The following is a 21,559-nucleotide window of genomic DNA, read 5'->3' on the forward strand; positions in this document are numbered from 1 at the left end:
GATGGGTTGCTCGTTTTTAACACCCTTGCTTGCCGGTGAGGGCGGTGTCCTGTTCACACCTTAGTGGCTCGCATGACCGCCCATGACAGATACACTGAAGATGTTTTTTTGAAATAACCCAACTTCCTGGTTACTTGTACGTGAAGTCTATCGACGTCAGGAGGTTAAAGTTGAGCCGTGCTCTCACCAGCGTTACTAAACCAGCCGTCTTACAGCAACTGCTCGCTTTCAAGACAGCACGGCGGTAGCATAGGGAGCAAAAAGAAACCAAAATGCTATTCTCAATGTTACGGACTACGATATCTTGCGGTTGCAGATGTGCTGGCAAGGGTTTTCAACAGAGCAGCGTAAGTTAAGCTAGATTCAGTTGCTAACTAACCTAACTGGTGTATTGAGACGTGGGGTCAGCATCAATAAGGTCAATATGCTTCACTATAACGCAGGTTTAAAATTTTTAAGACTCCGTAGTGTTGAATGTGGCTGTACAGTGATGTTATGAAATCACGTATCGTTATATGACATCACTGACCTCTAGTCATCAATGTTGGGTGAATTGTTAAATTAGTATCAAAGCTGGAAAGTAAACAATATATTGGATACATATGAAGATTGGAGTCGTTAAACCTGGGCTCCCGGTGGTATTTTGTAAGTAGCCATGGACATTTGAAAATACCTTTCTATTTACAAGTTGCATTAAGCCGTTAATTATATAACAATTCCTTATATTCACTTAAAAACAAGCTGATTTATTTCCATACATTCACAACACCTGGAAATGAAGTCCTGCTGAGACTGGTGAAGGAGAAATTGTTTCCTCCTTCAGCTGTAGAGCCGAGCTGCTTCCTTCATACAATCTTTTTCCTCTTCCTTCTTGCAAGACTTTGCAAACATTTTCCCAGGACTTTGGCTGGCTCTTTTTTTTTTTTTTTGCTTTTTAAAAAATATTTTTAAAGGTGGCTAAGCAAGGAAGAAAACAATAAAGTATGTTGGATTGGATGGATAACACAAGAAAGTGACTTTTATTTTAAAAGATTCAGACCAGCTCCTTGATAAAATAAACTAGAACAATAATGGAATGATTTGAAACTTTTGCAAATAACTTTATAATCTGAACAACATGAACGTAGAAGCAGCTGACAGGCAAGCAATCAGAGGAAAAACATTAAGGGGATCATAGGTTTGATGAGGTCTCTGCATAGTCAGTCAGTCATTTTCTACTGCTTATTCCATAGTGGGTCGCAGGGAAGCTGGTGCCAATCTCCAGCAGTCTATGGGCAAAAGGCAGGGTTCACCCTGGACAGGTCGCCAGTCCATCGCAGGGCAACATACAAACAACACCAAGCACACACCTAAGGGCAATTTAGATTGACCAATTAACCTAACTGGCATGTCTTTGGACTGTGGGAGGAAGCCAGAGTACCCGGTGAGAACCCACGCATGCATGGGGAGAACATGCAAACTCCATGCAGAAAGACCCCTGGCTGGGAATCAAACCCAGGACCTTCTTGCTGCAAGGCAACAGTGCTACCAACTGCACCACCGTGCAGTCTCTGCATATATAAATTAAATTTATTTTTTAAAGATTTAATCATTTTGACCAAGATTCCAGAAAATTAAATATGTTCTTTATAACTGTATCCTTTTTTTAAAAAAAAGTAAGAAATGGTGAGCATGGAGGAGGAACACTGAAAAGGATCAGTCCCAGGGTGAGCATAGTTTCTGAGTTTAAGAGGAATGTCTGTCAGCCAGGATGAGCAGAAATTCAGATTTTTTTTTTTTTATATCACAAAATGTCGTTATGATTTAGCATTGTGCTGCTTTCATTATTTCTGAACTTTTAAGTTTTGTTCGATGTACATCATAAAAAAATACTAACAGGAAGCTTGATGCATATTAATGTGTTTTGTAATTTTAAATTATTAGAAATGAAAAAGGGGGAAAATAATGGTGTAATGTCACCTGGGCTGCATTATATCAAATATTTAATTGTGATAGTACTGCTAAAATTGACCAAAATGACACTGATTACAATTAACCCACGTTTTTCTGAATCTTTTCTTTCTTCACTATTACATAATCTCCCCGCCGTTCCCTTTGAGTTTAACCATTACTGTCACTAAAGCTATACATCAGCTTTGGACATCAAAGAGTTTAAAGAGTTTTGAGTCCAATCAACTGACAAAGTATATGAGTGAATTCCTGACACTTGAAATATAATATCCAACCAAATGTTGAGTTATAAACAACCCATTGCAATATTCCACGCACTTCAATTTAAACGAGTGTAATTTTATATATTTTGCAGCTCTTGTCACAAAGTCAAAAACCCACAAGTTGCTGTTGAACTATAGAATATTATATAGGCTGACCTCTGCTCACCCTACTGGTAAAGCTTGTAAATAGGGTTCAGCTACTGATAACTGATTAGGTGCCTCCTGCATGCAGAAATCAGAGCTTTAAATGTGGATGCACTACCTAATCAATGCATTCATTTTAGTTACTATAATATTTTATAATATTTCTAATTTCCCCTCGGGGATCAATAAAGTATCTTTGAATTGAATTGAATTTTCTGAGCTTGTAGGCTGATGTAAATCTGACTAAATTAGACACCTAGTGCAATAGTTTGTTAGAAATCACCTTTAAGTCACCTTTAAGGAATGTTAATTTTGAAGTTTTTTTTTTTTTTTTTTTTTTAATAACAATAAAATATCTTTTCAATCACAAACCTCTTAGTAATTGGTCCTGCAGTTGTGGCCCAGAGCTTTGTTGTAAGTGATCTGAACCCTTATATTCTTAAGCTGCAGACTTACAACACGACTTTCACAGTCTTTGCTAATTTGAAAAAAACTTTTAAGCCTGAAAGACTGATAATCAAACATTTAACCTCTGGATCTGCTGAGGGATCACAGACTTCTGGGTTTATTAAACTCTTGAGGGCAACAGTTCTGAAGGGTAAAGAAACTGACCAGCAGGTGGCAGTAATAGACGAACTGAATTCTGACAGATTATATTTCTGTGCCTTTCCCCGATAAAATGACTGAGATTTGAATATAAAATGCTTTAAGTTTATCCCACTAGTGAATATGATATTGATAGTGTGTTTGTTTTTGTTTTCAAATATTTATGTTTGTATGTGAGGTTGTTTGTGGATTTTATTGTTGACTTTAATCTAAAAATTATATTATTTCCATCCTAAACAGACAATATAATGTTTAAAACTGGGTTACAAAATAAAATAAAAAGTTTTATAATTACTTCATTCTAATTGGGTATTTTATTCAGAAATGTCCACTCTTTTAATAAGGCCCTTAATTATTTACTGTATCTTTGTCTGAAATGCCTCAGCTTTTTCCTTTTTACTTATTTTTTATCCCCTCAGTCTTCAGCCCATGTCCTCTAACTCAGTGCAACTAGTGCGGACTGATGCAGACTTTTGCTGACTGGGAATCGGGGTGTAGACTGGGAAGAAACCATGTAGCGTGTCCTCAGATTTACAGTGGCTTCCTAGATGCACTCATTTATCTGGAACAAGAGCTGTACACTTCTTAGCAAATGTGTAAGCTGAGTCGGATAATTTCTTTTCCTAATAACCTTGTCTATTAAGGTCATTCATTATATTTATATGATGGTTTTATTTGTTGAAACTAGTCAGCCTCTAACAAATTGAATGATCCCTCAAATTAAAATAAATCATAAATTAGAAGCTATGCCTAAGTCTCCTCTCTCTCTCCTTTATTTCCAGCATCAGCGTCCACAGCTTCGACAATGGTTTGTGAAGAGAAACCGGAGCTCCATCAGCGTAGAGGCAGGATCTCCCTCCACCCCAACAACAGCAATAGCTGTACCCAACGCAGCAACAAACCGCATAGTGGGTCGCTGGTTGCTCGGCTGCAGCGGACTCGTGGTTGGGGCGGTGGTCTTAGGTGGTGTCACAAGGTAAAAGTGACTTATATTGTAATGCCACTGTTTCTGTGATCCTCTTAAATGCACATAAGTTATTTGTTTGTTTTACTGTTCAGGTTAACCGAATCTGGGCTCTCAATGGTTGACTGGCATCTGGTGAGAGAGATGAAACCACCTCAGTCTGAGTCAGAGTGGGAGGCTGAGTTTTCTAAGTACAAGCAATTCCCGGAGTTCAAAATGTACGTCTTTTTTTGTTTTGTTGTTTTTGTATCAACATTTTTTAATTTTACAGTGTTAAAGGCATACTGATATCCCTTCTTAACAAAGTGGAAGTGTATTCTGTATTAAAATATGATGTTTCTTTCTCTTATGCTTGGATCAATCCATAAGTCTCATTTTCACAGCTATGTAACAAATTAAAGATGTTTTTTTTTTCTAGCCTTAACCATGAGATGACTCTGCCTGAGTTTAAGTTCATCTTCTACATGGAGTGGGGTCACCGCATGTGGGGTAGGCTGGTTGGACTGGCATACATCCTGCCCACTGTGTACTTCTGGAGAAAAGGATACTTCAATCGTTCCCTGAAGGGAAAAGTGTTGGGGCTGTGTGGATTTGTCGTCTTCCAGGTCAGACGTCACGTATTTATTTTAAAAGCGAGATTAATGTTTAACTTTCTTTGTCCTGTTCATTTCTAACGATTTCTGCCACAGTTTGCAAATCATCTCACTGTGTTGTGTTGATCTGGTCAGGGCCTTCTTGGATGGTACATGGTAAAAAGTGGTCTGGAGGAGAAGCCTGAATCCCATGATGTCCCTCGGGTCAGCCAGTACCGTCTGTGTGCTCACCTTGGTTCTGCCTTGGTGCTCTACTCTGCTAGTCTCTGGACTGGTCTTAATCTGCTGCTGCCTGCACACAAGGTACAGAGTTGTTTATTACCTACAGGTAAAATGTTAGGCCTTAATTTTGCCTCGATCCGTTTAGAGTAAATAAGCAGTTTCTGGTTGGACACTTCTTCTCTTATTTTATCTCTTTCCTAGATGGCAGACACAAGACGCCTCATGCAGCTCAGAAGGTTTGCAAAGGGTACTGGTGGACTGGTCTTCCTAACTGCTCTCTCAGGTGATACTTACAGTAAAAGTGTCACAGGAAAAAGTTAGGAATACTTTTAAGTGCTTGTGTTACTTAAAAGCTGTGCTAAGGTATAAAATGCATCAGAATAATTTTAAGTGAACAAATTTAAAAAACAACACAATAAATACTCCAGTTTTAGCCACAAAGTAGAAACTTTATGATGTATGAATGTTTAAAGACAAAATAAGCTCATTTCAAAATTTTAGCATGCTTGACTATTCACTAGGTTGCTTTATTTTAATCTACGTTCTGCTTCAAAGCATTTTAAATGCTGTGACTGAAAAAGGGTACAGGTGTAGCTTAAATGTGAGCTGTTTGGCAGAAGGAACATATGGGGTGTTGCATTTTAGATGTGTAGCAAAACTGAACACTAAAACTGCATCTTATAATAACTTTTCAGTTTTTTTCCTAGAGCTTAACCATTAGACATGGTAGATGTGTTTTACTGATGTTTATGTTTATAAAGGTGCCTTTGTTGCTGGTTTGGATGCTGGGCTGGTGTATAACTCCTTCCCTAAGATGGCGGATAAATGGATTCCTGATGATATACTGGCCTTCTCTCCTGCTCTTAAAAACATCTTTGAAAATCCCACCACAGTGCAATTTGACCACAGAATTTTGGTTTGTCTTCATTACTGTATTTCAAATCAGTTGTAATTATTGTAACATAATTTCAGTGAATTGATGCAGGAATTTCCTAATTTCCTTTTTAATGTTTTGATTTACTTGTTAGGGTATTGGGTCTTTGACAGCAATCACCGGCCTTTATCTATTCTCAAGGAGGATGGTGCTACCCAAAAGGACTAAGATCGCCATCAGCCTTCTTGCAGCAATGGCTTATACTCAGGTATACTTTCAGACAGAAATGTAGAAAACACAAGAGTACAATATATTTGATTGTAACTAAACATTTTATTTTTCTGCTCATTAGGTAGCCCTTGGCATCAGCACACTTCTACTGTATGTTCCCACTTCATTGGCAGCAACGCACCAGTCAGGCTCTGTCGCTCTTCTGACTTTTGCCATTTGGGTTCTGGCAGAGCTTCGTAAAATGCCAAAGTAAAATCTTCTCCTTTGTGGACATATCCAAACCTGTTTAGCCACATGACAAGCCTGAAAAGTCTTAGGTGGAAGTAAAATGAACCAACAGTGAAAAAGAAGAGAGATGATCCTTATTTAACACTGTGGTGTTACTTATCTGCTATAACTATAAAAAGAAATGGGGGCGACAGAGTGGATGGAGACTTAGTCCTCAATGCAGTCATCTGGGGTTCAAATCCCAATCTCAACCTTTGGTTGGGGGCTGAGGGTTTTACATGAACAAAACCTCCATCCTGTTTCTATTCCATTTTTTGCTAAAAAAAAAATGGCCACTACCAAGAAAATCGCAGCCTTTATTTATTTTGCCTGTTTTACCATGTACACACATGATATACAGCCATGTTGGCTTATCGGTTTTACACTGGTTGCTAGTTGCAGTGTTTTCATTCTTGAGATGACATGTAATTATATAATAAAGTAATGGTCTGTATTTTGTTTATTTTAATGTATGAGTATGAAGTACAGCATTTGAAAGAGTCTAACCTAAGGTTTTCATGTTTGTAAAGGAAAATGCATTTAATTTGTTTAAAACAAAAGATAAAGATCCTCTTGTTCTATTTGCAAGATGCTTAGGAAGGCTTGGCAACTTAATCAAAGTCCTATTGTGACTTAATTGAACTGAAATCCATTTTTGTGCCACCAAAGTTCTCCCTGATTATTGTTTTTCCTGAATAACATATTTTATTATATAACCACAATTCTTTTAGAAAGATTGATAATGAAAACAATATAATCATTAAGAAAGCTAACTCAAAATAAGAATACAATAGATTTCATAAAGCCTTTTGTCCATGATGTTTTACAGTTAGTGGGTTTACAGTGTAAGTCTAATGTTTGGAAAACCCATAATATTCTCATTCAATTTAGCAACATGTTATTGCAGGTGAGTTGCTCACAGGGTTGTGGCAAATGACTGTGCCAAAACACTTAAAAAAATTAAAATTTTAAACGACCTAAAATACTACCTTCTCCAAAATGACTGCTTGTTTTTTAAACAGGTTTCTAATCCATGGTGAACAAAGTGGAAGTTTATTGCTAGAGATGGCGCACCCCTCTGTGCACCACTGTGCCAGTCGGTTCTAAAAGGCAACAGAAAATCCATTGCATCACCAAACTGAACACAATCTGCTGGGAATATATGAACATACAGTTAAATTACTGTTTTTATAAACATTAAATCTCAAAATGAATAATTCCTAAAAATGACTGAGAAAACAGTACTGAGCATTGCCTGATTAAGAAAATCTATGTAGTCACATTGATGTCGGTGGAGGGGATGGCGTGATGGTTTGCAGGAGGTTGGAGTCCAGCAGCCATACTACGTGGAAACACAACTTAGTCCTTCATGCCTATATAACAGCCTGGGTGCTGTACAGCAAGGAGGGAATGGACTCTTCTCTCTCCCCCTCTTGGCCATGGTTATCCTCCAGGGTATGGGTTGGTCTAGCTTTGCTTTGCTTTGGCTTGGCCTGGTCTGCTTAAGTTTGGTTTGTTTGATATAACGCTCAGCATTTACATTCAACATTGTTGCTCATTCACATTGACATGACTGATTTTGCTGACTATACAGAAATGTTGTTAGTTTTATTTCAAATAAATATTTATAAATTGTTCTCTGGTGTCCTCTCCATTTTTTGTCATAACCCATGAGCCAGATAGTGACAATAGAAAAAGAATTACTAGCTGTTGGATGGGTGCAAAAACTTGTTATCACTCATGTAAAAACTTTGTGTTGCAAGGCACCTGCACTATGCCTTCCTCCCTGTGTGTGTGAGATCATTGTTATCTCTGTGTGAACCAGCCTCCTTTCCGTCTCACACACACACACCCTGTCTGAACTGTCTGTTGAACTGTGTATATAAATAAAGAGATAGGGTGTCAAAACTTTGTAGTTTCACTGCAAAGTGGGCTACCCTTGTCACAAGTAACTATGACTGTATCGTTCTTACCTCTGAGTTGACTAAATAATACCTAACATTTATTGGTCCTTCGAAGCCGGATTAATTCAATAACCTTATTTTTCTTTGCTTTAACAGTGACTCTGGGATCCGTGGGGGAAGCCTGACGTCGAGCGAAGCACCGCTGCACAGCCTCCTTTAGCCGGAGTGGCTGAAAGTCCCGGTGTGTGTGAATTCACACCTGGCCAGTGGGTTATTGCCTTCCTCTGCGCGGGGTGACTCTCACAGGGTCCAAAGAGTCACCAAGAAGTCAACTCCGAGGTGAGACAGTTTTAAAATACAGTTCATAGGAAAAGTACTTAACAGTCGTTGGTAGTGCGTCGCCGGTAAGGACGCTGCATTGGGATGGTTTTATTCCACCGTGAAAGGGATAGTGACAAATTTGGTACAATCCCGCCGTGAAGGGGATTAAAGAAAACGACTGAGGATTATTCTCCTGCGAGGGAATAGAGTAAGCGCTATATAAATAAAAGAAGAAAAGTACTTAAAAGTCGTTGGTAGTGCGTCGCCGGTAAGGACGCTGCATTGGGATGGTTTTATTCCACCGTGAAAGGAATAGTGACAAATTAAGGTAGGGCCCCGCCAAGAAGGGGGCCAAATAAAACGACTAAGGGTTATTCCCCTGCGAGGGAATAGAATAAGCGCTATAAAAGTAAAAAGAACGGAGTAAATTGAGCTCATAAAATAACACCAAGTTAACTTAGAAAAAATTACAAGGTACCTGAAACTAACTGTGTGACTGTGTTGTGTGTGTATGGAGGACTAAGCATTTTAATAGAATCAGCAGGATTCTGCTAGTCCTGTGTTTTCTTTTGCCCAGATTAAAACTACGTACTGGTGACTTTGGAGATTCAGGTCGGATTTCATTCCAGAAAATTAACACCGCTGCGTATTAGTCGCAGTAGAAGGGCGTGTTAATGTCCTCTCCATAAGTCTCATGCCAGTGACCTTTTATCTGGGACATTTATACTATAATTAAACTAACATAAAACATAATGGGGAAGAAACAAAGTAAACTAATTGACTTAGAATGGGAGGTAAAGTTTATGGAGAACTATGTAAAAGGAGCAGGTATGATCTGTCATAGATGGAATAAAAAATAAAAAACATGGGTTTTTGGGCAAATTAGATACAAAGGATGTCTTAAAATTACAAGGGGATCTAAAATTAGCAATAATGAAAACTAAAAAGAGAAAAATAACAAAGAACAATGGGGGAAGAACAGAGAAAAAGCTCTGATTTAACAGAAATATGTGCACGATGGCATAAAAATACGGATTTTCAGGTAACTTAATTATCACTGAAATCCTAAAACTACACGGGGATCTTAAACTGGAGATTATGCATTCAAAAGATTCAAGAGACAATAAAAAACCTTGCCAGGTTATAATTTCAAAGGGGACTTTTCAGTCCCTGAGTGCTCACAGTTGATAAACAGATTAAAACAAAAAGATGAATTTAAAAAAACAACAATAAGGGCAGCTTTTAACTGACATAGCCATAATACTGAGGCCTTAAGAAAAGCACAGAAAAAAAACTTTCAGCTTAACTGAAAACAAATAAAGGGGGGGGCAGACTGCCACCCATCCCAGTTTAGAATACCAAGGTAGCCCCAAATTATAAAGACTAAGAGGTGGTTTTAGAGGACGTGGTAAAAGAAGTTAAAAGAGGAGGTGACAATGTGGACAACATGGAAACTGTCCAACTGGACAACCCAGTGAACAATGACTAGAGTTGTTAAAGAAGTAATCTGAGAGTAAAAGATTTTGTAGGCAAGCATTAGTGAGAAACAGGTGCTTTAAAAATCATTCTATGGTGTTATACTACTAACAATATCATGATAAAATGCAAAAGATTCATTTTACAGGGAAATAATTCCATATTTGGCTCAGATTGTGTGCATTCTTGATTTTTCCTCTTTGAGAGAAGTTAAATTTCAGCTCTGTGAAACGACCTTGATAAAGAGATGCAGCTGCCTGAAAACAAAGATAAAACTTCTGCAAACAGCAGAAGCCTGTCTCTGCTGAAAGGTCTGAAAAAAAATTGTAACTCTACCCTGCATGTGTCAAACTCAAGGTCCGCGGGCCAAAACCGGACCTCAGGAGTTTAGTGATTCTCTAGAAGTAGAGCCTTTTAATATGGTGATTGTGTGCTTGAATGTTATTTTGTCAATCAATAAGCAGTTTTGTCTACATTCTGCCACAATCTGCCTTTTGAAAATGTTTTGAATCTTGCTCTTTATGTATAAAAAAAAAAGAAAGAAAAGAAAAATTGGCTAAAGTCTGCAGACACAAAATGAACTTGGATTGAAGCTCTAACTATGTTTATTTAATCTGAGATTTTCTCCAAATGCAACAGTATATGTCAGTCTACATGAGATACTAACAACTTCACCTACTAGTATAATATAAAGATCTGATTGAATATGTGAAACAAACAATGATGAAAGTTTTTCAACAGGTGATGCTCATCCAGGAGGGAGACAGTGTTCCTAGGAAATGCAGCTCATTCATTAACAATCAATTTTTCTCCTATAGGTGGAAGTTTTGCTGACTAATCATAGGCTGGATCTATGAAACATTATGTGCACAGACCAAATGACCAAGGTTCTGACTGACTTATGAACCTCACTGACCTGACAATGATAACATGACACCCAACAGACAACACCTTTAAGGTGGACCCCACTAAGACCACCTTATTGATTCTTGGTGAATAAAAAAAAAGAATTGAAGCGTTCAAAACAGACCTTGTGGAAACAAAAGGGGTTATGAGGAAACAATGTGCATTTTAAGAATAATAGAAGTCAAATTATGTTCAAATCTTTGCAAATAAAATGACTCTGACAGAGAAATAAGTAAGTAGTGTGTGAATGTGTGTGAATGGGAATGACTGATTTCATTGTAATGCATCTTTGAGGGACATTAAAAGCGCTAATAAAGGTCTGATGTTCTGATGATCTTTGCCAAATTTATATCTTAATAAGGTTTCCAGAATCTTTTTCAAAAAATCATTTAAAGATGGCAAAGGTTCTACCTCTACTGAAAATACTGATAACCATAAGAAAGTTCATAGACCCGTCTTGAATTTTTCCTAATTCTTTTACAAACAGGTTATTTAAACTTTCATGTGGCCAAATGTCTGTGTTTGACTTTCTGTTTTTGTGAAATAAATGTCTGTTTCATGTTATGTAAAAATTAGAGTCCTCAACATTACCATAATAATATTAGGTCAGTTCTCTATGGTAAAACAAAAAGATTTTAACAGATGTTTCGACTTTTTCCAGTCAGGTTCAAAATGATTGAATTAGACTCAAACTTAACATAAGATGAAATGAACCTTAACAGAATTACTGGACTGGACTGAAATAGATAAAACTTTAGTTAATTGAAACAAACTTTAGTTACTTGAATTAAATACAAAGCTGACTGAAACTGTATGTTGTATCTATAAAACTGGGTAAGATAAACTAAGATTATAAGATATAATATGCCCTTCATTTTTTGTGTTCATCAGTGAGTGAGTTTTAATTTTTTATTTTTAATAAGAACTAAACCAAGCATTATTTATAATAATAGCAACTACCAAAAATAGTGATCTCATTTTTAAATGTAATAAGGACTTACTTTATAAAATATGGTAAAAAAGAATAATAAGAATTTGGAAAAACAGAGGCTTTAAACCTCTGCAGGAATAGCACTGACACTGTCAAAGGTAGATCCTAATACAGGAATCTGGAAGCTCATTCTGGCGTGGACAGTCAAAGTCCATCCAAGGATACATTTAGATGAGGCAGAGGGACAAATACAGGGCTTAGCTGAGAGCAACATGCATCCTGCCCTATCTGCTGTCCCACCTGAACTATGGTCCCAATCATCAACTGATGTAGGGCTTATAAAGGGGTTCCCACCATACAAGGTTAAACTAATATCTGAAAAAAGGCCATTAGTCCGTCAATACCCCTTCAAGCCAGAAGCTGAAGAAGATACTAAGCCAGTAATACAAGATATGTTGAAGTCAGGAATATTAAGAGAAGCACCTGACGCTACATGCAAGGCATATCACACTGACATCGCTATTATTATCACAGCCAAACATAACTCTAAAAAGATGTGCCCTTTAAATCCAAGTACTCTAATACCTACTGCAGAAGATGGAAAACCACATTCTTATAAAGCAAAAGTTGAAGAAGACACCAAACCCAGACAAGACATTTCTCAAATCCTTATACCAGATTCATGTGTTGTGTTTGTAGATGGCTCAGCATCTAAAGATGAATATGGAAAGAATAGAGTTGGTTATGCAGTAACAACCATCGATAGGATAATAGAAGCTAAATCTCTTCCCAATACATGCTCAGCCCAAACAGCAGAATTATATGCTGTAGTAAGAGCATGTGAATTACATGAGGGACAAATACTTACTATATACACAGACAGCCAATACGTTTTCGGATCAGTACATCACCATGCTAAGATTTGGCAAAATAGAGGTTTTAAAACATCATCAGGGACAGAACTAACTCATTTCAACCTATTAAAGAGAAAATGTCAGATCTGCTATTTATAGACACAGACGTGCTGAAAGACGCCCAACAGTCAGCAACCAAGACAGAAATAAAGGCCTGGCTAAAGAGAGGAGCACAGAAAAAAGATGACATCTATCAGATAGAAGATAAACCAATCCTCCCAAAATATTTATACAACACAGCGGCTACAGTGACACATTGGGAAGACCCACGTGTCAAGGGGGGAATATGTCACATCTGGTAAAGCATTAATGCTACACTATAAATATTTCTGACTATGCAAATCATTTTTGCAGATCATGCATAAGTTGTTGCAAACACGGGGGAAGAAATATTGCCTAGTTGTAATAGATGAACCTAGCGACACATTTCTTCCCCACATATGGTATCCCACAGATTATAAGGTCAGATAATGGAACTCATTTTGTAAATAAATTAATATAACTAAGTTCTAGAGCATTAGGGTTTCAGTTAAAGATTAAGGAAAACAATGGAAGAAACAGGGAGGCCATGGGCCGAATGCCTATCCCTGGTTAAATTATGGATGAGAATAACTCCAAATCAAACTGGTCTTACTCCATTTGCCACCTGCTGTACATCATTGTATAACTCCACCCACTGTGTTCTGAGCCTGAGATCACGTGGCACCAAGTTGCTGATGTGAATTTGTATTCTCAAAGAAATAGTACATGGCAGACCGTTTTCTCTGCCCTCTGACATGAATGAAATAGAGAAAGCACAACAGGAACCTTCATTAGCTGAGTGGATGAATAAAATGTTGCAGACAAAAGAAGAACAAATGTCCAGTGGTCTGCCGATAATCTCTGCTCCTATCCCACAGAATGAGGCCTGGAGACCTGGTCCTGATTAAGACACTCCACCGGAAGGATTGGAGCACTCCTTGGTGGAAAGGGCCATTTCAAGTACTCCTGACAACGCCCACAGCTCTGAAAATAGCAGAGAGGCCTTCCTGGATCCATAAAAGCCACTGTAAGCCAGTTTTGCCGTTACAGGAGCCAAACCAACCGACGGGGTAGCAGAGGAAGTCCGGGTTCAAAGATGGCCCAGCGTCTCAAACCGGTGAAGAAAACAGCTGATCTGCGCCCAATTATAAAATGGCTCTCTGTAACATGTGGACAGGACTGATAAGCCTGAGCTTAATTCTGGTAGCAGGACTCTTTCTCTATCTAAAGCAGGATCCACAGGAGGTGATACCGAACCAGAAGAGATGGACATCAGACTGGACCCATCTCAGAACACTGACGGAAGAACATGACGCACATCCATTCCTACAGAATTTCTGGTATTGTTCATGGTGGCATATGCAACACTGAACCAGGTAGAAATGCACGAAAATGAAGGGGACGATTATGATGACATGTTGTAAATAAATCACATCAAAAGCCTGAATGTACTCATACATTGTATTTCATAAAATAACCTTACAGCAGAAAATCGGAAGAAGTTGTTGCTTAAGTGAAATGAGAAAAAGTACAATGATGACATAAACAGGGCAGATTTTTTAATTCTTTTATTTTTATGATTTCAAGTATTATTCTTTTATTTTTATGATTTCAAGTATTATTCTTTTATTTTTATGATTTCAAGTATCATTCTTTTATTTTTATGATTTCAAGTATCATTCTTTTATTTTTATGATTTCAAGTATCATTATTTTATTTTTATGATTTCAAGTATTAATCAACATTTAACTTTTAATGGTCGCCGAGGGCGGCGGGGCCGTATGAGTATTTCCCACAAAATATAATCTGTTTACCGTCCGTGGGTTTTCGCTCATACAAAGTATTTTTCTTACTCGTTTTTATATTAAATGTTTTTACTTGTGATAAAAGGAGGGACTGTTGGATGGGTGCAAAAACTTGTTATCACTCATGTAAAAACTTTGTGTTGCAAGGCACCTGCACTATGCCTTCCTCCCTGTGTGTGTGAGATCATTGTTATCTCTGTGTGAACCAGCCTCCTTTCCGTCTCACACACATACACCCTGTCTGAACTGTCTGTTGAACTGTGTATATAAATAAAGAGATAGGGTGTCAAAACTTTGTAGTTTCACTGCAAAGTGGGCTACCCTTGTCACAAGTAACTATGACTGTATCGTTCTTACCTCTGAGTTGACTAAATAATACCTAACACTAGCCCAAGTCTTTTCTATAATAAAATGATTATGATCACTAAAAATGGGGCGTGTTGACTTAATATTTAGTCCTGCTATGTAGATGAATGCAGATTGTATTCGTTGACTACACTTCTTTCTTACCATAACTATCGACACACATTGTGACACTTAGGAATTTAAACATCTGTGTTTCTCCATAGAATCAATACCACTTCTTCATTAAATCTGGTACTCCTCATGGATGTTTGCTAAGCTCTCTATGGTTCATGCACAATTGAAAGTAAGCTGTACAGAAAAGAGGGCTCTGAGACAACGGAAGACTGCGGGAAGGAGAGCACGGCCATTGAGGGACTCTTACATAATATAACTGTAACAAAATAAGCAAAACAAAAGCTCTCCTTTCTTCAATAAAAGAAAATGTTCAGCATAGACTCCACAATGTTCCCTAACTTCTTCTGGCACTCTGTTAAGAGTATTATGGCAGGTAGTAATGCTCTGGACCTCAAAGCTCCTCAGACTGATTACCAGGACTGAGCCATGTGTATAGACTAAAGAAACTTGTTTATGTTGCTATAACTTGCAATTTGAAGTTGAAATGAACTGCCAGCCACCCAAGGCCTCTGCAGACAGCGATGTAGAGGGAAGGCACAGAAGATAACTTCCAAACACTGATCTCAGCAGCACACCATTGATGCTCCTGCAGTTAGGAAGGTTGTACACTGAAGTCCAGAGATGGACCAGTAGATAGAAGAACAGTTTCTATTCCCAAACCATCATGTTCCCTTTCACTGCAGCCACTTCAGTGTGATATGCAGGTACATTTAAAAAAATGAGAACATTGCATAAAAGTGCAATATTTTTTGCACTTTTACACATAGAGTGATATGTTCCAAGACTTTGCTTCTTGTAATTTTGAAGATTATGGCTTACAGGTAAAGAAAACTCAAAACTCAGTGTCTCAGAAAATTACAACGCTGAGAAAAAGTTCATTATTGGACACTCATGGTGTCACACCCTTATCAACTAATTAACTCAAAACACCTGCAGAGGTTTCCTGAGCCTTTAAACAGTTTCTCACTCTGGATCACAGGCTACGCAATCATGGGGAAGACTGCTGACTTGACAGATGTCTAGAAGACAGTCATCGACACCCTTCACATGGAGGGTAAGTCACAAAAGGTCATTGCTGAAGAAGCTGGTCGTTCACAAAGTTCTGTATCCAGCCTCAGTGACCTGAGGCTAGAGTCGGTGCATCAAGAACCACCACACAGACGAATATTAGACATGGGCTACAAATGTCGCATTTCTCTTGTCAAGCCACTCCTGAACCAGACACAACGTCAGGAACGTCTTAGGAACTGGACAGTTGCGGTCCAAAGTCCTGTGTTCAGATGAAAATAAATTCTGCATTTCATTTGAAAACCAACATCCCAGATGCTGGAGGAAGAGTGGAGAGGCACAGAATTCACGTTGCTTGAAGTCCAGTGTGAGGTTCCCAGTCAGTGATGGTTTAGGTTCCATGTTATCTACTGGTGTTGGTCCACTGTTTTTTGAAGTCCACAGTGAAGGCAGCCATCTTCCAGGCAATTCTAGAGCACTCCACGCTTCCCTCTGCTGACAAGCTGTATGGAGATGTTTTTTTTTGTCCCAGCAGGACTTTGCACCTGCCACACTGCCAAAGGTACTAAAAGCTGGTTCAGTGACCATGGTGTTCCTTTTCTTGATTGGCCAGCAAACGTCCCTGACCTGAACCCCACAGAAAATATTTGGGCTGTTGTCAAAAGGAAGATGAGAAACACCAGACCCAACAAGGCAGATGACGTGTAGGCAGATGTCAAAGCAATCTGGGCTTCTATTACACCTACGCAGAACCACAGGCTGGTCGCCTCTATGCCACGGCGCATTGATGTAATAATTCATGCAAGAGGAGGCCCAACCAAGTATAGAGTGCATAGAAATGGGTTTTTCAAAAACCTGACATTTGTGCTTAAAACATCCTTTTTGATTGGTCTAATGTGTTCTAATTTTCTGAGAAACTGAATTTTTGGGTTTTATTTACTAGCAAACTATAATCATTACAAGGAATAAAAACAAAAAAATATTTTACTGTGAAATGAACCTCTTTAAAATAACCGTTTCACTTTCTAAAATGACTGGCAAAAAATATTGCACTTCTACACAATATTATATAATTTTTTCGGATGTACCTGCATTATCCAGTGGATTATTGTAGGTCTAGTTAAAAACAAAACATAGTTTTATAAATAAAGAAATGCATAATAGTGATAAAATTGCATAGAGACAAGAATGTGGAGTCTTTGAAACTTAAATTTAAGCCCATTTTGCATAGTAACTGTGATTTTTATTGTCTCTGTACAAAATATACACATTTTGAATATGTAATGCAACCAGCAGCTAGCTAATTAGACAATCATTACAACATGTTTGTAACTTTTCATTGTTCTAGACACAGTACATGCGGGTATAGACAGGTCTTACTGTAGTAAGGAAACTAAAAACCTGAAACACTTTTCTAGTAAAAATAAATACTGAAAATGTAAACAGGGTTAGGAATGTTTAAAAGAAAACAATAAAAAATGCAGTTGACTTCTTTCTTTGCTTTGAGAGAAATGAGAGACTGTGTGGAATTGGAAAGGTACTGCGATGGAGAACATTATTGCTATTCCATATTTGTCTCTCTAAATTAAAATTAATTCATCTTTCAGTGCCTCTGGTACAAGGTGCTAGACTTTAGTGATGTTCCGTTATAAAAAGAGGCAATTATTTGGTGGCTGCACACATTTTAAAGAAATGTTCATAACAGCTTATCATGCAGGTACACAACCTTGAATTACAATAATGGCAGTGAGCAGGCAAACAGCATCCTTTAATCTCTGAGTGCTTTTTGCCTCACTGGGTGTCTCCTTATATCCTGTAGCTTTATGTACCTCTAATACATTTCTTCTTTGGTGGTAAAGATGTGGATGATAACAAATGGGAAGTGTGGGGACATGGAAAAAACACCAATATTCCTCTGTAAAAGCTATACAGCCTTATTTTAATATAAATATTTTTTAGAAGTGGTAGAACCTGCTACAACCACATTACATTTCAGATAATAATTTCACACATACCGTCTTGGATATATTGATTTCTTTTTAATAAAATTTGAAAGCCCAGTATGACCGTGGTTTAAAGTCCTATATTGACATGGTTTGACTGGTTAAAAGCGGATCGACTATAGTGCTATTCCCACATTGCACTGGCTAATATCATTCCACTGGGAATGCTAAAAACATTACAACAGTCATCAGACAACTACTGCTAGGACTGGAATAGTTTGGAAGGCCAGGAATTGGTCTGGGTGCTGACCCATTGCGGGGAGTCATCTGTACGATAGTATGTCTTCCTGATACACATGCACACACACATACACACATACACAAAGGGTGAGGCACCTGTGAATGACTAGGAACAGCAGACAGACGAGCAGACTTTGGAGTATCTCTTTAAATACATAATTAGGTATTAGTGACATCATCATGCGATAATGAAATCAGTTTCTCTTGGAAAAAAAGCAAACACTTATTTTAGCTTCCACCTCAAATCACTCAGATCTTCAATATTTCAGTGGCTCCATCAGGAAGTGTCTTTCTCCGTCACGTCCACCAGGTGACCATAGACTCATTTCTATGTTTCCTGTCGACTCCAGGGAAGTGTTCCAACACGCAACAGAGGCAAGATCAGAATCACAAATCCAAATATCGAGCACAATAGGGAGAAGGGAGAAAGTTATTTCAGATCAAGGTTTTAAGGGAACTTTGATCCATCTGAGTTCAGCCTTTGCAGGCTGTGATAGCTGACTGATAGTGACTAATAAATTAAAGTTCAAATAGCTGAGGGTGTGCTAGTTGCTCTAAGCCCACTGAAAGTCTGCTTTGTCTGTGCTCAAGGATGAAACTAAGTAAGCTTCTTTTGATTAGACTGGGAGTTGTGGAAACTCCATTGTCGCTGGAAGAAATGCCACTAGAGGTCCAGGAGGAGGGTGATGGTCTCTCTGCGCCCAAAGGATTCACAGTTCTCAGTGATGAAACAAGCTCAGGCCTGTATGCCACTCAGCCACACACACACACACACACACACACACACACACACACACACATACACACACACACACACACACACACACACACACACATACACAGACATTCACAAACAATTTCTGTCTCTTCAGTGCTGACGCCTTTTCCACCAGCACACTCCCCTCCCTGGTGCCAGTCTCCTCACTGGTCCAGATCCTTAGATGACATTGTCAAACAGTTGCATGGACTGCATGATGTTCTCGTCCTGAACAGGGAGCAAAAAAAAACAAAACATGCAGTTTATGCTTAGGTAGTTAAAACTGCAGACAATTAAAAATAAAAGTTTTTCCTGTACCTTTTTACAAGAATCAATAAATTCATCTATGGTGACCACCCCATCTCTATTCTGGTCCATTTTCTGAAAGAAAACAGTAGTCAGATTAAATTTTTAAAGAACTTCTGTGATTATGAACAGTCATGCTGTAAGAGAAACCAAGAAAGCAAAGACTGGGAAAAATAACCTGAAAGAAGCTCTCTACATGTTCTCTTGGAGCATCGTCAATCATGGTGGGGTACGTGTATTTTCCCATCATGTCATAGATAGACTTCATGATGTCCAGCATCTCCTGCAAAGTTAATGTCAAAAAACACAGGACAATAGAAGAGATGTAGAAGAAAATAATAATTTAGTTGACAGTAGACTTCAACTTCATTTGAAGGGCTGATCTACCACAATTACAGAGTGGTAGATCAGTGTTCTGGTCCTGATTTTTATCAAAGGGGACCAGTGGGAGTGAGGGATTACACTTCTCAGCCTTCCTGAGTAAATCAACTATGGGGGAGGGGTGTTTAGCTCCAGTCCTCAAGAGCAGGTGTCCTGTATGTTTTAGATGAGTTCCTGCTCCAACATGCCTGAATCAAATAGCTGAATTAACTCCTCAGCATCACATTAGGTTCTTCAGAGGGTTGGTAAGTAGACATTATTTCTTTTCAGGTGTGTTGAACAGTGGCTGTTGAGGAATGACTTCAGACACCACTGCACATAAGTGTTCAAAAGAAAAGTCACCTAACCACAGTATAGTTTTTCCTAAGCCATGGAAAACTTGATCAGACTTTTGCCCTCAAGCAAGAGGGTAAGACACAGAAAGAAATTTCTGAACGAATAGGCTGTTCCCAGAGTGCTGTATCAAGGCACCTCAGTGGGAAGTCTGTGGGAAGGAAAAAGTGTGGCAGAAAACGCTGCACAACGAGAAGAGGTGACCGGACCCTGAGGAAGATTGTGGAGAAGGGCCGATTCCAGACCTTGGGGGACCTGCGGAAGCAGTGGACTGAGTCTGGAGTAGAAACATCCAGAGCCACCGTGCACAGGCGTGTGCAGGAAATGGGCTACAGGTGCCGCATTCCCCAGGTCAAGCCACTTTTGAACCAGAAACAGCGGCAGAAGCGCCTGACCTGGGCTACAGAGAAGCAGCACTGGACTGTTGCTCAGTGGTCCAAAGTACTTTTTTCGGATGAAAGCAAATTCTGCATGTCATTCGGAAATCAAGGTGCCAGAGTCTGGAGGAAGACTGGGGAGAAGGAAATGCCAAAATGCCAGAAGTCCAGTGTCAAGTACCCACAGTCAGTGATGGTCTGGGGTGCCGTGTCAGCTGCTGGTGTTGGTCCACTGTGTTTTATCAAGGGCAGGGTCAATGCAGCTAGCTATCAGGAGATTTTGGAGCACTTCATGCTTCCATCTGCTGAAAAGCTTTATGGAGATGAAGATTTCATTTTTCAGCACGACCTGGCACCTGCTTACAGTGCCAAAACCACTGGTAAATGGTTTACTGACCATGGTATCACTGTGCTCAATTGGCCTGCCAACTCTCCTGACCTGAACCCCATAGAGAATCTGTGGGATATTGTGAAGAGAACGTTGAGAGACTCAAGACCCAACACTCTGGATGAGCTAAAGGCCGCTATCGAAGCATCCTGGGCCTCCATAAGACCTCAGCAGTGCCACAGGCTGACTGGCTCCATGCCACACCGCATTGAAGCAGTCATTTCTGCAAAAGGATTCCCGACCAAGTATTGAGTGCATAACTGTACATGATTATTTGAAGGTTGATGTTTTTTGTATTAAAAACACTTTTCTTTTATTGGTCGGATGAAATATGCTAATTTTGTGAGATAGGAATTTTGGGTTTTCATGAGCTGTATGCCAAAATCATCCGTATTAAAACAACAAAAGACCTGAAATATTTCAGTTAGTGTGCAATGAATCTAAAATATATGAATGTTAAATTTTCATCATGACATTATGGAAAATAATGAACTTTATCACAATATGCTAATATTTTGAGAAGGACCTGTATGTTTCTTTCCAGAGTGTGCTGGACTCAGCTAGGCCTTCCCCTGGCCTCTGATCCTGTTTGCGGTGTTTGTAGACAGGATCCCAAGGTGTAATTGTGAGGAGGAGGATGTGGTTATTGAACCTCAAGGTCTTATCTTTGTCTTTTGCAGACAATATCATTACAATTTCATCTTCAATCCATGACTTTCAGTGTGCACTACAGTGATTCACAGCAAGTGTAAAGCAGCTTGGATGATAGCCAGCTCCTCCAAGCATAAGACCATAGATTTCACAGGAAAAGCTGGACTCCTCCCTCCAGGTCGGGACAGAGTTTCTGCATCAAGCAGAGGAGTTTAGTATCTTGGTGTCTTGTTTACGAGTAGT

At 38.8% G+C, this 21,559-nt stretch overlaps 2 protein-coding genes across 7 annotated transcripts in view; one reads left to right on the forward strand and one right to left on the reverse strand.

Annotated features, from left to right (window-relative positions):
- Positions 1–145: 145 nt before the first annotated feature.
- On the forward strand, positions 146–7,751 carry LOC124858625 (cytochrome c oxidase assembly protein COX15 homolog). Of its 2 annotated transcripts, none has more exons than XM_047350700.1 (9): positions 146–347; positions 3,746–3,939; positions 4,023–4,145; positions 4,346–4,532; positions 4,656–4,823; positions 4,944–5,025; positions 5,504–5,658; positions 5,771–5,884; positions 5,969–7,751. In XM_047350700.1, the coding sequence occupies exons 1-9, from the start codon at positions 273–275 to the stop codon at positions 6,098–6,100; spliced, it is 1,230 nt and encodes a 409-aa protein (XP_047206656.1). In that variant the 5' UTR covers positions 146–272; the 3' UTR covers positions 6,101–7,751. The 2 variants fall into 2 exon arrangements, with proteins under 2 accessions (XP_047206656.1, XP_047206657.1); XM_047350701.1 differs by having other exon boundaries at positions 5,818–5,884; positions 5,969–6,110.
- An 11,151-nt stretch (positions 7,752–18,902) lies between these two features.
- LOC124859494 (Kv channel-interacting protein 2-like) overlaps positions 18,903–21,559 on the reverse strand; it is a 157,106-nt gene continuing 154,449 nt past the window's right edge. For all 5 annotated transcript variants that reach the window (XM_047352306.1, XM_047352302.1, XM_047352305.1 and 2 more), the window contains 3 exons: positions 19,365–19,469; positions 19,199–19,261; positions 18,903–19,108 (listed from right to left, as the gene is read on the reverse strand). In XM_047352306.1, the coding sequence (XP_047208262.1) occupies positions 19,061–19,108; positions 19,199–19,261; positions 19,365–19,469 (216 nt within the window). In that variant the 3' untranslated portion in view covers positions 18,903–19,060. The remainder of the gene's footprint in view (positions 19,109–19,198; positions 19,262–19,364; positions 19,470–21,559) is intronic.

Source organism: Girardinichthys multiradiatus, chromosome 22 (assembly GCF_021462225.1).
Source record: "Girardinichthys multiradiatus isolate DD_20200921_A chromosome 22, DD_fGirMul_XY1, whole genome shotgun sequence".
NCBI lineage: Eukaryota > Metazoa > Chordata > Actinopteri > Cyprinodontiformes > Goodeidae > Girardinichthys > Girardinichthys multiradiatus.